At 49.4% G+C, this 15,493-nt stretch overlaps 1 protein-coding gene across 1 annotated transcript in view; it reads right to left on the bottom strand.

Annotated features, from left to right (window-relative positions):
• NSG2 (neuronal vesicle trafficking associated 2) overlaps window positions 1-11,976 on the bottom strand; it is a 34,758-nt gene extending 22,782 nt beyond the window's left edge. Inside the window, exons 1-3 of the mRNA XM_090288594.1 lie at window positions 11,798-11,976; window positions 10,817-10,967; window positions 785-868 (exon numbers count right to left, since the gene is read on the bottom strand). Coding sequence (XP_090144720.1) covers window positions 785-868; window positions 10,817-10,945 — 213 coding nt within the window. The 5' untranslated portion in view covers window positions 10,946-10,967; window positions 11,798-11,976. The remainder of the gene's footprint in view (window positions 1-784; window positions 869-10,816; window positions 10,968-11,797) is intronic.
• Between the last annotated feature and the right edge of the window lie 3,517 nt (window positions 11,977-15,493).

Below are 15,493 nucleotides of genomic sequence, written 5' to 3'. Positions count from 1 at the left end.
ACCCCAATTCAATCACGCCTCTTCCAGAGGCTTCTAGCATAAAACCCAAGCTCCTCCATACAGTGTACGAGGCCTGGAATCGTCTGCTCTCCGCTCACTTCTCCTGCCTCACTGCTACCTTCTCCTCACCCCTCCTAGACCCAGTCTCACTGCTGCCCCTCTTCTTACTCAGTGTTGGGACCAGACTCCCTCCAGCCTCAGGGCCTTTGCACAGGCCCTGCTCTCCTCAGCCACCTAAGGTCCTAAATGACTTCCCTGGGACACTTCCTCAAGACCCCTCCTTCCATGCCTGCAGAACATGCTTCATGGCTCCTTCATGCGGCTCGTCCCAGTGACCCCTCCACCAGGAAACAGAGAGGCGCCCATTCAGTTTTTCCCTAAGTCAGCTTTTCTTTCCCTTTGTCTTTATTGCATTTTGTTGCGACCATATCCTGACTAAAATCTGAATTTCTCCATCCATTTCCATCATATTTCCTGGAGATTGCGACAGAGAGGCAGAGAGGTGGGGACAGGTGGAAAAAGAAGAAATGAGATACATTCGCCGATTCTCAAATGATCCAAACACTCCAAAGCAGAAGAGAGCGCAGGTCATCCTCAAAGGGCAGAGCTGCTATCTGATGAAACTCAGTAGTGATCCAGACAGTGTGGCCCCCAGAAATCATGCAGAAATAGCCCGTGTCCTTTTTCCACTCTCCCGTGGGGTCTGTGGCACTAGTGCAGGGAGTGTGAGCCAGCTGGAGCCAGCCTTACCTTTATCTTTCTGTTACACCATCAAGAAACTGACCGTAAATTCGGCGATTTTCGGCACCCGGAACCTCCCTTTGTTCTTCTGTTCGGGCTGATACTCTGTTCTTGTCTTCACAATCACCTGAAATAGTCAACCAGTGTTAGCACGCGTGGAGACTTGAAACACTTTTTTCCCCTTTATTTCATTAACTAGAATTGATAATATTATATGCTGCATGAAGACCAGAAAATAAAGACCCTCCCTCTCAAACACATGCAAGAAAATCATCACACTAGACTATCTGAACATTTTTTACACATAGACAAATGTGATTGCCTTTTTGCCTTTTTAAAAAGAGATTTTATTTATTTTTAGAGAGGGGAAGGCAGGGAGAAAGAGAGAGAGAGAGAAACATCTGTGTGCAAGAGATACATTGATCAGCTGCCTCTCGAAAGCCCCTAACCGGGGACCTGGCCTGCAACCCAGGCATGTGCCCTGACTGGGAATTGAACCGGCAGGATGACGCCCAACCCACTGAGCCATGCCAGTCAGGGAGTATCTTGCCTCTTGATGTAGCATAATATTCGGTGTATGCATATATTACAATTAATCTGATTAATCTCTATTGCTGAACATTTAGATCGTGTCCACAGTTCGGGTTACACAAACGAGCTGTGATGAGCACCCTGCAGCTGAGCCTTTGTGCATACACTTAGTTCCAATTTGATTTAGGGACTTCCACAAAGAAAGACGTGAAGGTCTGTTGAAGCCATGGTGTTTTTCTGAAGTCTGAATATTTTGCAGAGGTGGTTAATATCTTGTCAAGACACGCCGTCAGCCTGCCAAGGCATTTATGGAACTCCAGCCCCCTGCGTGGGCAAAGTGGAAGGAGAAGCAGCCTGGCTGATAGTGCAGCTGAGTGCCACTGTGCTGTGGGGAAGCTCAGGGCCGTGCAGGTGACAGAGGGACAGCAACCCTACCCTAGCACCTGCTGAATGAGTCACTGTGCCCTGGGAGCCAGGCAATGACCACCGGGCCTTTTTTGGTAGGCAGCCTTCTAAGATACCAAATTCAAAAATATATATAATTTATGGATTCTTTGTTTATATAATTTATAGGTTTCTAATATATAAATTATCTGTGATATTTGTAATATATATAACATTTCTTTTTAAAGTATCCCATTTGCCATTTGCAGTCATGGGTGCGGGGTGCACTTTTAGGCAGAACTGGGGTCAGAGCCTCCAAATCCACGCCCTGCACCCTTGTGAGATGTCACTTATGCTCTGAGTGACTTTTGAATGGAGACAGTTCTTTTGGCTTCAGAGCCTCACTCCTCAAACCTCTGAATTCAGACACAGGCGGGGGGACAGGTGGGCACCCGCTCCTCTCCTAGCTCAGCCACATTTTCTCCAAAGCAGCCCAGGCCGCAGCATACCCGACCTTCCCCCCTACGCAAACGCTGCCTTGTTAGAGCCCCAGCTCCGCGCCCAAAGCAGGCCTCTGCCCTCCAGCCTGGAACACACGGGCTGTCCCCTCGCCTCACGCTCTCCGGCCCCTCTGCGGTCCTGGGTGGGCTCGCTCGCTCGCTCCTCCGCAGCCAGCCCTTCTGCAGCTGGACCTCTCGATGTTCGAATTTCTCCGGGCTCGGTCACGGGCACTCTTCCCTCCCCTCCACGCCCGCCCCGCCCCCGTGCCCGCCCCGAGGACCGTCACTCCCATCACTTCCAGGTCTGTCTGCACCCCCACAGCGCTCACCTTTACACCCCCAATTTGGACCTTACCCAACACTCAGATCACCCCGCCGCACATCTGCCCTGGGGTCGGCACACCCTTGGGCTCCCTCACCCACCTGCCCCTCAACGTTTTCTTCCCCGTGTGATCCCGAGCTCAGGAAACAGCAGCATGATCCACGCCATCACTTACGTCAGGTTACCTCCAGGAATCTCCCACGACCCTTCCCGTCCCTTCATTCCCAAACCCTTTCCATCACCAGCTCCTGCGCCCTCAAAAATGGCTCTTGGGTTGACCCATTTGTCCAGTGACTCCTCTGCAGCCCTATTCCGGAGCATCACCATCTCTCCAGGAACCTTTGCTCTGGCAGCCTCGTCCTTTCCAGTCTTACCCCCCAAAGCCAGGGAAAGAGCTTTCAACACCCAGTGGGCAGCACGTGACAGCAAACACGCAGGAGACCCCGGAGGCTGGCACCTGGGGAAAACTGCAAAGAGGTGGCTTTGAGTGGCCAGAGGACAGGGCAGGGGGCGGGGGCGGGGCACAGGGAGAGGGTCTGGACGGCACATCAAGCACCTTGGAGATGACCACAGGGCGGTGAGGAGCAGAGGAAGGGCACAGAGCCGAGGAGGGCTGTCCAGACGGGCGTCTGCCACGGGAGCGTCGCTGGAGAGCTGAGGAGGGCCGAGAAACCCAGCCGTCCACAGTTCCTGGGATCGGCCGCTCCGAGGCGCCTCGTGGAGCCTGGTGTTCCGTTGTCACGGAGAGGAGCCCAACACAGTCCCCTTCCATTCAAGGAGATACAGTAACAGTGACTTTTTTTTAATGCTATGAAGTGGAAAGCGTAAGGAACGCTGGCCGATCATTATTAATCGGCCTTGGAGGAATCAGCTGGCATAAGCAAAGAAAGAGAAGAGGAAAAATTTGCAAAGAAAGGTTCTACTCCCAGCAGCTGGAAAAAAATGGAGTGAAACAGAGCCCCAAGCTCCCTGCATAATAATAGAAATGGGCAAAAGTGAAGAGAGGATAGAAAAATATTCTTCTACTGTCTTTATTATTCGGGGATGGGCTAGAGATATTTGGAAAAATGAACCTCCAGATTTTCAAATATCGCTGTGGACTTGGGCAAAGAAATAAGTTTGTTTTCTTTTCCTCTTTCTCTGTCAGTTCCCATGGTCTTGTCGGTGGCGGCTGTGAAGAGCATCATTTAACATAATTGTGAAGTGACGGCATTGTGGAAACGGGATAAATTATTCATCCCGAAAGGACCCCTCAGCTGGATGTATTCCCCATCTGCTGGCAGGGCCAGATAATACTTGGTGGTTCAGATGGCACAAAGTACAGGTCATAAAAATTTTAAATACTACTTCCCGGGATTATCAATAATGAAGAGGTTCCCCCCGCGGCGCGGCCCCGGGATTGGCAGGAACAATAAATAAAAGCACAGAAGAGCTGACAAGAAGCAAGATTGTATTTTTATGAGCTGGACTTGCACAGGTCGAGAATAGGTGGAAGCTGCGCCCTCCGGCTCATCCCCGCAGCCCAGAGAACAGCCCAGGGCAGGACGGAGAATGGCTGGTGGCTGAGTACCTACTACGTGCCGGGCACTGTGCTGGGGGCCCAGTTCATTCTCCTAAGTCCCCCTTGCAACGTTCGCTCTGCTCCTCACCTCTCTCCTGCAAAGTCATCATTATTCCCATTTTCCAGATGAGGAAGGCGAGCCTCAGACAGTGGTCCCTTGCCTATGATGGAATGGCTGGGAAGTGGGTGTGCTGATGGCCAAGCTCAAATCATCCTGCTCTTTCCTGTGGGGCTTCTAAAAAGGGGGTGCCTGCTCTGTGCCTGGCACTGTCCCACGCGCCAGTCCTCTCAGCTCTCTGGGGGAGGGGTGATCAGAAACGGCCCCACAAACTGGCACGGCCACTGAGAGGCAGAGCCAGGGCTAGAACCTGGGCTTCTGGCTCGGATCCCAGGGCCACCCTCCAGTCAGGTCGTCATTCAAGAATATTAAAGGCCAGCTGCGTGGCGATGTGTAGCGGGGGACAAGATGAGAGAGGCCCCCTAGGGCCCTCCACCGCAGGCTTCCAGCTCCTTCTGCTCTGAGCAGAGCTTTGCTCCCTGGGTTGGAGTCATGCCCCCGGCTCCACGCTGGCCCCACCAACTACGGTGCAGAGGCTCAGTCCAGTTCACTGCTCACCTGCTTGCGGCCTGGGGACAGCCCCTTCGCTCCCAGGAGCAGAGGTCTCGGGGCTGAGTTGATGATGATAATAATAATAGCAACAGCAGCAACAATAATAATAACAGCCTTGCATTAAGCACCTACTCTGCGCCAGACACCATAACAAACATCCTCTTTGTATTGTATTTTCTCTTTTCACCCTTTAAACACTTCTCAGAGGAAGATATTGTTCCCATTCTAACAATGAGAAATTGGGGGGGCTCAGAGTGGCTAGTGAACTTGCCCGGGGTCACACAGCAAGCAGGTAATGGAGTTAGGGTTCGAATTCAAACAGACGACTTAGCGTCTCCTTCCCCGTGCAGACACCCCGACTCAGGCCACATGGTCTCCTCATGTGTGAGCGCAAGCAAGTCACTTAAACGCTCTGAGACTGTTCTAACATATGGCAAGTCCGGATGATTTTAGTTAAAAAATGGAAAATTTGATACATGATCATGGTAGAAAGTATAAAAAATATAGAATAAAATTATTCAAATGCCACCATCTCCCCGCAATTCCCATCCCTATGCCTTAAACGTTTAATGGTTTTCTTGTGAGACTTTCCCAAGGGTTTCATAAATTATAAGAACAAAACATACACGTGTCTTTCCACACACGGGACCAGCCCCTACGATACTCTTGAAGCTCGTTTGAACTGAGCGATGTGCCTGCTGGGTTGGCACAAGCGACTCTGCCTCGTTCTCATAAAAATCACTTAGTTTTCCACACCCAAGCACCAGAGTTTATTTAACCCATTCCTTCTCATGGAATACTCCAGTTGTTCCCAGTGTTTTTATATATATATGCCTTTGCATACTTGCAAAACTGTACCCATAGGATAGCTTCCTACCAGTTGGAAGCATGCCAATAAAACGGTATACGTGGTTCACACTGGATAAGCAACGCCAATGCACCCCCTTAAGAACGCTGACCCAATTATATAACCACCAAGAACACACCGAGATCTGCTTACTGCTAGTGTTAGCAGCACTAGGCATTAGCGAGTTTTGTTTTTTTTGCCATCTGATAGCTAAGAAAGGGTATATTTTGTTTAGAATTATGTTTTTAAAGTATAAGGAATTTTTAATATGCTTAGTGGCCATTTTTTACCTGTTTGTTGGAACTGCCTAGTCAGAGCCTTTCCCCCAATTCAGAGTGATCTACAATCCATTTCCTAAGAGTCTGAAAAGCAGAACCAGGTGGCTCCATGGGCCTGGCACCTGCAGAGATGGGCACTCCTGCTGCTTCCTGTGGAGGAGCTGGTGGGTCTCTGGTCCCATGTCTCAGGGAGAAAAAGAAACTCTCTGGTGAAGCCACGAGAGAGACCAGGAAAGGACACAGGACTCAGTAGCAAGAGTGGCACCTCCTCTGCCCAACCTTCCAGGTCCACCCGTCCGGCCCCTGCACCCCCACCCTTGAAACCCCATCCTTCTCAGCCCGTTTCACTTTAACAATCGACTTCCAAAAAGGTCAACTTTAGGAGATACGTTCCTGATGTCCAGTGCAGGAAAGGAAATGAGCACCATCTGTGTGCCTGTAGATAATTTTCACATTTTTCTCTCCCAGTAACCCCAATGGGTAGGTAGTATTCTCACTTTACTATTGGGGAAAAAAAACAAAGCCCAGAGATGCTAAGTAACTTGCTTAAAGCTGCACAGCAAGTAAATCGCTTAGCTGGGATTTGAACCCAGGTCTCTAGAACTACAAAGTGCATGCGGTCTACCATGCAAAATACAAAATGTGCCAAGCTTCAGTAATTGATCTCCAAATGCCTGCATTGCTTTCCTCCCACAGCAGGTGAGCCAGGATGTGTGAAGACTTAGTAATCAGTAGAAAGGAAAGGAGCACTTGCCAAGAGCCCGGCTGCTGGCTGGCCAAGTGCGCGGCTCACTGAGGCTTTGCCAGCATGGAGCTGCGCCTGTCTGCGGCTTGCTTTTTGCCAACCTGCCGTCCATGTGCTCCCAGCACACCTCTGTGCAGGTCTGGGGTGCCCTGTGTTCTTGAGGCGTGTCCTAGGGCAGCATTCCACCCCTCTAAGAGTGTTTCTGCATCTGTAGAATGGGGATAATGGTAGGGACCTCAAAGAGGCTTTGTGGGGACCTCTGGGTTATTGTGGCCACTTAGATAAACCAAAGTCAGTGAGGCCCTGAAGACATGTCCTGAAAGTTGATGCTCCAGCTTCTCACGAGCTTGCTCCCATGGCCTAGAAAAGGCCACCCAACTGCTTAGATTCCAGCCCATCCCCTCGCCTGCCAAGTGGAGGAATCATCCCTGGCTTTCAGCTGGGCAAGGGGCAGGGGGCCTCGTTCAGCCAGCATTTCCCACTTCCCGCTGCACGCCAGGACTGAGCCGACAGAGATTGGGGAGAGCCAGGGCCCTCGGGCTCAGGGTCACAGAGACCACCTGGTTGAGAGCCATTGCTTTAGACGGGTCTGACATGCTGGTGTTTGAGGCACAAGGTGGGGAGCAGCAGGAAGAGAACCCGGTGGAGCAGGGAATGAAGGACCCGGAATGCCAAGGTTAGGGTTGGGGGATTGTACCCTGTGGGGATGACCGAAAGGGTTTCCACGGGAAAAGGACCTGGTCACAACTCTGGGGACAGTAGCTCAGGTGCTGGGTGGAGGACTGAGTGGAGGACTGAGAGAAGAAAGGGGGGACCAACCGAGGTAGGTGCCCATCGCCCAGTGCTGGGCCGGGGTGCACTGGAGGCTGGGTTCTCCCCAGGGAGTGGTCCCCAGAACACACCTGCAGGTCCCGGAGAGCTCAGGAGGAGCTGGCCATGGATGAAGGATGTAGAGTTCGAAGACACGCTCTCTGGGTGTGGGGAGCCGTCTCATTATTGAAGGCAGCGCAATGCAGAGGGAAAATTGGGGTGTCATGTGCACTGGGGTTCTAGCCCCAGCTCTACCACTCAGTCTGTGAAGCTCAGGCAAGTCACTCTACTGATCTGAGCCTCAGTTTCCCCTTTAGTAAAATGGGTTCATGCGGGCCCACCTAGCAGGGCTGCTGGGAAGATTAGCTGAAATGACAGCTGTGAGTGCCACCCCCCACCCCTGGCAGAGCAAGGACATCAGACAGATGTGCCCTCTCTGTTTAGCTTCCAAAGGTTTCACCTGCACCTGGCATTCCATACAAAGAGTATTCAGTGAAAAACTGAAGACAGTTGTTAGCATTGCACACCAAGCCTTTTACGTTTTCAAAAGGAAAAGCTGTGATTGAACATTGGGGTCACATCGACTTCTTGCTGACAGCATTGTAGCTTCAAACACTCACCATCTGACTGGAGCCTGATCAAAGAACGGATAGCTGTGTCGGGACTCACTTCGCCTTCCCCGGGCCCTGTGAGGGCCAGTCCCAATATTGTCAGCCCCACGCGACACACAAGGAGGCTGGGACAATGTAAGAAACCTGCTTCACGTCACCAGCCAAGGGAGCTTGGTCAAAGGCGGAGCAGTCTGTGACGATTATGAGGCATTGGGAGGGCCCACTGGTCTCTGGAGTGGAATTCACTCTTAACCCGTCTGTCCTAAGGTCAGGCGAAAAGCGTGGTCGCTCTAGTAAAGACGATAAAATCTAAATCCTAGCACAGAAAACTGCTAATTCGGTGTCCCACTCAGAGAAGGTGGAGGCCTGAGCCGTACTGTGGGCTGGCAACTGAGCATGATTGAGCTGGAGCCCAAGTCTGTGAGCACCCAGGCCTGCTGGCTCCCTGCTCTTGCCAAGATGGAAGCTTCTGGGACAACTCTGCCTGGGTTCTAGGGTCTCCAGACATTGCCAGGATGCTTACCAGCTTACCAGCTATGTGCTTTAGGGAGTGGCTCTAGCCCTCGGTGCCTGAGTTTCATCATCTTTAAAAACTGGATTAAAGTAGCAACTTCCTTAGGAGTCCTATTAACTACTAAAAAGAAAGAAAATTGTGTGTGTGTGTGTGTGTGTGTGTGTGTGTGTACTTGTAGCTAAGAGCATCTAGCATTTAGGAAGCACTTGAAAATGGCCACTACTCTTCTCTTAGAGTTTTGTGCCCATCACTTTACATATGACGTCACTTCTAATTGTGTTCTGACCATGGGGAGGTAGGTGTGGACACCCCCACTTCACAAAGGAGGAAACTGAGGTTGCCCTGGTAGGAAGACTTTGTCATGAACATCAGAAGGAGGCTATGTGATGCGGCCCTCTCAGGAGGTGTTCCTTTGGGATTTGTACCTTTCGGGATGCATTGGTTTCATTTCCAGGCAGGGCCACAGTGTATTTATCCTTCAGGCTTTGGGGCAGATTTCTGGTACAGCTGGACTAGGTGCTCAGTGAGTATTGGGCCTGTCTCCTTTCTCAAGGAGAAAAGAAAGCCCCTGGAGGCAGGAGGATGGAGTGGGACAGGGGAATAAACAGGGACAGAGGCCACAGTATCTCTGGATGACTTGCAGGTGTGTGTACGGTTGCGGGATAGGTGACCTGACCACAGTCCCTTTTCCTGGCACGCCTTTTAGGGACATGCAGATCTCTGAGGCTGTAGGTGATGGCTGAGGGTAAAGGTTTCTCCTGAAGCCTCACAAAACCTCAGGAGAATATCTCCCCTTCTCCCCAATTTTCATTATATCTGAGCTCAAAGTCCAGCATCACCACATTCTCCTTCTGTCAGCTTGAAAATGCACCCAACTTCTCTGCGCCTTCACCTTTTCACCTGTAATCGTGAGTGCCTAATCCCGATTCCCAGGGGTAATGTGTGTCTAGCACAGTGGTTCTCAATGTTGGCTGCACACAGGAGTCACCTGGAAAGTTTTAATTAACTCTGAGGCCCAGGTCTAACCGCCAGAGAGTCTCCTTCGATTGTTCTGGGTGTGGCCTAGATTTCAGAACTTGCAGAAGCTCCCCAGGCGATCCCCAGGCAGTCAAACACAGAACCTCTGCTCTGCCTGTACCAGACGCCCGACGAATACCGTCTCTCCACATCACTTTAGAGTTAGTGGCCTGTTTGAATTTAATTTTTAAAGACCTTATCTGTGTCTCAGGATGGCTCAAGGCGTTTTTATTCCTGCCACCCCCATGCACATTGTCATATTGACAACCTCTGCACTTTCAAAACAGATGACTCAACCCCCAGCCAATCAGCCGGGCCCTTTTGCTAGCTCTGACTCCTCTTCTGTTCACTGGAGAGAGCCAATTGGTTAAGACACACAATGCCCTCCCAGAGACACCAATGAGAGAACCAAACAGACAGGATGATCCATTGTTCGATCTTCAGCCAGGGAACTCCATAATTTGCCTCCAAATCTCTCTCTCCTGGTGTGTAAAGCTCACGTTATAAAGCCCCAGGTGCTCTGGGATGGCTCTTAAATGGTGATCTTTCCCCCACCTGTGTCGGGGGATAGCCCCCCCCCCCACACATACCTTTGTATAAATGCCCACCTCCATTCCTCATGGGCTACACCCATGTCAGGACATGTCCCTTCAGCCAGGCACTCATTTCTAGCCACACCTGCCCCAAAGACCGTCTACACCGGTCCTGCTGTTCCCCATGCGTGCCCTTTGCTTAGACGCCTTCCCTCCCATGGCCTACCTGGAGGGTCTGGACTCACCTGTAAAAGCCAAACTCAAATGCCCTCTGCAGCCTGCCTCACCTGTCCTCCCAGTTCCCTCCTCCCCGCCCCTCTGCTGACAGTCTTCACAATGCTCGGGAAGACCGTTCACCACAGCGCACATATCAAGTGTTAGACTGGAGAGGGATTTTGTAATCTGTCTTTTTACAGCCAACGTCCAGCTCGGGGACAGGCCCTCAGCAGGTGCTAAGTGCTTGCTGGACTGCATGCGACTCTGTCCTCAGACCTAAACCAGTGTGTGAAACGCTACCCCCTAATAACCAGGCTGGTTTTCTCTGTCACCACTCAGAAGCTTATTAGTATTCATCGGCCATGATAAAACTTTAAAGAGGAGGAGGACACGTGACCCAAAACAATGAATACACACTTACCACCCATCTGAATAACACAAATGATGTCATGCCTCTGGAAGCGCTAACTCCGTCTTACAAGAAAGGGGGCACGGTTGGCTGGTGTGGGGATGAAAGGGTGGGGGGCGGCAGGTTTCGCTGCTTTATTGCCCGAGGTGGGGGAGGGCGGGGGCCGCCCAGAAGAGACCTGCTTTACCTTTTCCGGAGCAGGCAGCTGTAAGTGATTAACCTCCAAGGGGGTGATGAGCGGGACCGTCTGGAAGCCATCCTCCACCGAGGGCGGCTTGGTGCCCTTCTCGCCGGGGTTGCTGTTCAGCTTCACCATCCTGCAGCCTCGCGTCCCAGACCTAGGCAGGCAGCGGGGTCCTCGTTACAGGGCGGGGGGCGGCAAGGGGAGGAGACCGGCGCTGCCTGGACAGCCCGCGCGGGCGGCTCTCGGCGTAGAGATCGCGCGCTGGGTTTCCTCCCCCGATCCCCCTTCTCCGGTAAAACTTCCGTAGTCATCAAATGGTGCCGTCTGCCCACGGGGGTTCAGTGGCCCTCCGATCTGGGCAACTCACACACAGAACATACAAGCTTGAAAAAATATACTAGACCCTAGAGCTAACGCAGGCATCAAATGTCAGGGAAAAGCTTATTCTCAGCCCACGGTTAAATGCTATTATTCTGGGTCACACTGCAGCACGCTGGGTTTCGCCTTAGCATCCTGGTCGCTCTTCTATTCTGTTGGTTTTTCTTCGGCACAACAAACACACTCACTGCCTCTGTGGGCAGGGTGCCCTTTTACATAAGCTGCAGCTCCTCCAGGAGGTGCCATTTCACAAAGCAGACCGGAAAAGGACCGGCTTAACCCCAGCCTGGTATATGCAGCCATGGAATCACTCCGTTTCCTCAATAGCAGAGGCCTTTTTTTTTTCTTCCATTGAAAGTTAGCAAACCCCGTATTGCAAGACTGCCAACTAAATAAACAAGTCGTATGCATTCCTCCCCAGCTGCCTTCGAAGGCGAGTCGTGCCCCACCCCGCCCCCAGAAGCCCAGCGCAACTGAGTGCCTCTTGTCAACCCCGCCGATGGAACGTTAGTAGACAAAACGGGGTTGCTGCGGGGGTGGGGGGGGATTGGCGGGAGGCTGGGGGGCATTGGGGGGTGGGTAGAGCCAAACCAAATGCCTACTTACTGCGCTGCACTCTGGGGGGATCAGAGCAGACTCAAGCCAATTCGAGGAGGAGGAGGACGGCCAAGAGTCCTCCCTCCCCGGGCAGCCTCGTGGTGCTGAAAGGACAGCGCCTCGCGTGCGTCTGGCTCGGGAGCGTCTGAGAGCGAGGCGCCCGCGAGCGCGCAGGGATGAGCTCCTTGGCAGCTGCCCGCCTGCTCCTCGCGCGCTCGCGCCCCCTCCCACCGGGGACGGGCTCCCACACCATCTGTCATCTGGCACCACCTGCTGTTTCTCATGCATGGCCACAACCGGCACGGGACAAAATGGTTTCCAGCAAGTGGGAGGGATTCTGGCCACAAACGCACACACAATGTAATCCGTCATGCCACGAGCGACCCGCAGCCTTCAGAAAGACTGGAAGCGCCCATTTATTGGGAAAAGGCGCCACCTCTGAGGAGCTCCCGGAGCCGTGCTGTGAAACACGGAGTGGCCCAGGCCTGTGGCAAAGAGGGACGGGGACGAATATTTGTCACCTCGCATGCAGAGGGTGGGGAGCTGTCCAGGCTCCTTTGGGCTACTTTCCTCGTCTGCAGACTGTGATTCCCAGCAGTACCGACACGAGGGCGCTGGTGTGAGGTGGGAATTCGATCACGTGGGGAAAGCCTTCCGCTCCAAGCGAGCAGTGAGTAAACATCCACTGCTGTGCCCACAAGGCCCCTGGGATCACACAGGTCACATAAGGTCACAGAGCCAGGAGGGCAGCCCCGATCCATTGCCACGCGGTCCAAGTGGACAAAGGCTTTTCTTGGAAGAAAGGACGGGAGCATTTCCAAAAGGTGGAAGGGAGTGCTGAGTACTCCAAACAACAGATATCTGTGGACCGCAATACCCTCCGAACGGTGTAAAGTTTACCAGCTTTTCTTCTTGACCTAATAGCACACCCTTAAGTGTACGGCACTGACCTGAATGAAGTAAAGAAACCTGTTCCTTTGAGCACCATTTGGTAATTCTAGGTGGCTTTCACCATAAACTCCTTATAAAGAATATTTGAAATCATCTGTGATTTCAGCATAATATTAGATGCATTGTTTTCACTTAGAACATGGTAGTTGTTGTTTATTGTTTCTATGAGAATAGTGTAGGAGTTAAAGACACAGTCTTCGGAAACAGGCTCTCTGGGGTCAGTTCCCACTCCTGCCACTTGCTTGTTGTATGACCTTGAGTGAGTTACTTAACCTCTCTATGCCAAGTTCCTCATGGTAAACTGAGGATCCTGTTGAGCTGTTACGAGGGTTAGATGAGTTAATGTATGTAAAGTGCTTAGAACAATATCTGTAAGTGCAAAACAAGTATCGACTATTATTCGGTTATTAGGTAAGCATTTTTTAAAATCATCTGACATTAATCATGTTTTAGTTTTAATTTATTGATTTATACTTTTTAAAAAATTTATTTTCTTCCTCATTTCATGAAGTTTATATCATTTTTCTCTTTTGAAAGTTTCTGGGACAAATATCTAGTTTATTGATTTGTCTTCTCCCTGTTTGATGATGAAAGAAATTAATGCTATTACTTCAATTTATCTCTGAAATAGTGCTGCTTTTTTAATGATCATTCCGCAATTATTCTATAACTAAATATTTCCTTCTCTGACTCAAGTCATTCAGTAAAATAAGGATTTTTTTTCATATTAATTTTTAAATGCTTGGTTTTCACTGTTGCTAATTTATATCTTTTGAGACTATTTTATAGTTTTATTGCATGTGGTCCAAAAGGGTTTTCTGTATATTTTCTGCTTTGGGGAATGTATTAAATTTTCTTTGTGGCCTAACACATGAATTATTTCTGTTAAAATTCTCTGAGCATGAAGAAAGAAATTATATTCCATATAAATACATTTTTGTATACATAACTATTAAATCAAGTTTGTTCTTTATGTTATTTAAATCTTCTGTACCCTCACTGATTTTTTTACCTGCTTGATCTGTCAAGAAATTAGAGAGGGCTGTTGTCATTTTCCATTACTATCGTGATACTTCTCCTTGCATTGAGGCTATGTTATTTGGTACATGGTTTCATGATGTCACATGTTGCTGTGAATTTTGCTTTAAGGAATGCAAAATAATCTATTTGTCCCAGTTAGTGTTTGTGATTTGAGATCCTCTTCATCTAAAACACAGTTGCAAACCCATCCTTCTGTGGTTTCTATTTGTTCTTCTCAGCCTTTTAAAATTAACTCTGACGATGACATGCAATGTCTTATGCTTGTCATAATTTCAATGGTTTCTTTCATCGTTTCCTACACGAACTTTTTTTCTCTAGTTATTTCGAAGGAACTCATATGCTTTAAAATTATGTCTTCGGTGATTTTTTAAATATGTCAGAAACATATTTGAATTGACACTAATCTCTCAGCCTCAGGAATAAAACAAATTCTTTTGATCTCATCCCATGGAAAAGGAGATAATTAGCACCCATTATGTGTCCTCCTTTTTCTGCTTCTCATTTCTCACATACTCATCAGATGTTAAACCTAAGTCTTTATTTTCACTGATGCATATTTTCCCATTTATTCCCATTTCCTGAGACTCTCTTGTCAGAACTAGAAGTGGGAAAAGGTGAATACAGTGTGAATCTTTTTCCAAAAGACTCAAATGATGCTTCATGTGAAAGTTATTTTACGTACATAAATTTCAATAAATCTGTGATGCTTCCGTGATCGGTTTCATTACATCTTAGCATTAAGTGTTTTGCTTCCATGTATAGATATATCGCCAATGAAAGAGATGATAAAAGCACTTTAAATGTCTCATTATGAATCTTATTAAGTTGTCAGTTTACGAATGTTATTCCAAACTTAATGGTGTGATAGGAATATAAGCGTTTCAGAAATCTGTTCTAAGACTCTCCCAGAGGCAAGCATAAAAGAAGCAGCTATGCTCAGATTCTTGCTAGGTAGGAGCTCTGTATTTAAATTGCAAATACCAACAATCAGAAAGCTATGAAAAGCAAGAGATTCTCTTTCCTCTTGAAAAAAGAATTTTGATTTAAAAGAAAAAAAAGGACAAGGGAGAGGCAGAAAGGCAAATGGCAGAAGGGCCCATTGAAACGGCTCCTCTGATTGGCTAGAAATGGTTGAAGAAGGAGACTCTGAGTTACGGAGGCAACCGCCGCACGCTAGAAGCAGGATGACTTACGCAGAAGCCTTCCAATGAGAACCTGGGACTCACTTAGAAAGAAACAACTTGATAAGAATAAAGGCTTTTTGAGAAAGTTTAAAAATTTTGCCTAGAAACTTATGTCTTTAAAAGGCATTCCAAGAGACTCTTTTCCTGTTAAATGATCCATTCACCTCTCTCTTCTAACACAAGGCTGCCCAGCCTAGGTTGTAACATAAGTCACAACTGAGTAGAAAGGTTGGATCACAGAAAAGGTTCCCCAAAAGCCAACCCTGAGAGCCCTGAACACAGGAAGTGTATTAGGGAGAAGGGAAGAAGAAGGGATGGGAAGAAAGCAGACTTGGTCAGACCAAGAACTTGAACTATAATAGTCTCAACAAAGCCCTCAGTCAGTCTCCCAGGTGCCTCTGAGGCTAGGATGGTCCCTTTTAGTTGTCTTTGGTTGAGAAGTAGGAGGGTGTTCTTCTGTAACAGTTCAAGAGCTTGGGCAGGGTGGCTTTCTTCAGCCAACCAGGCTAATAGCAAAGGCTGTCGGCCA

Source organism: Furipterus horrens, unplaced genomic scaffold (genome assembly GCF_987537825.1).
Source record: "Furipterus horrens unplaced genomic scaffold, mFurHor1.1.pri manual_scaffold_10, whole genome shotgun sequence".
NCBI classification, from domain to species: Eukaryota; Metazoa; Chordata; class Mammalia; order Chiroptera; family Furipteridae; genus Furipterus; species Furipterus horrens.
This window is presented reverse-complemented; position numbering and strand designations above follow the sequence as displayed.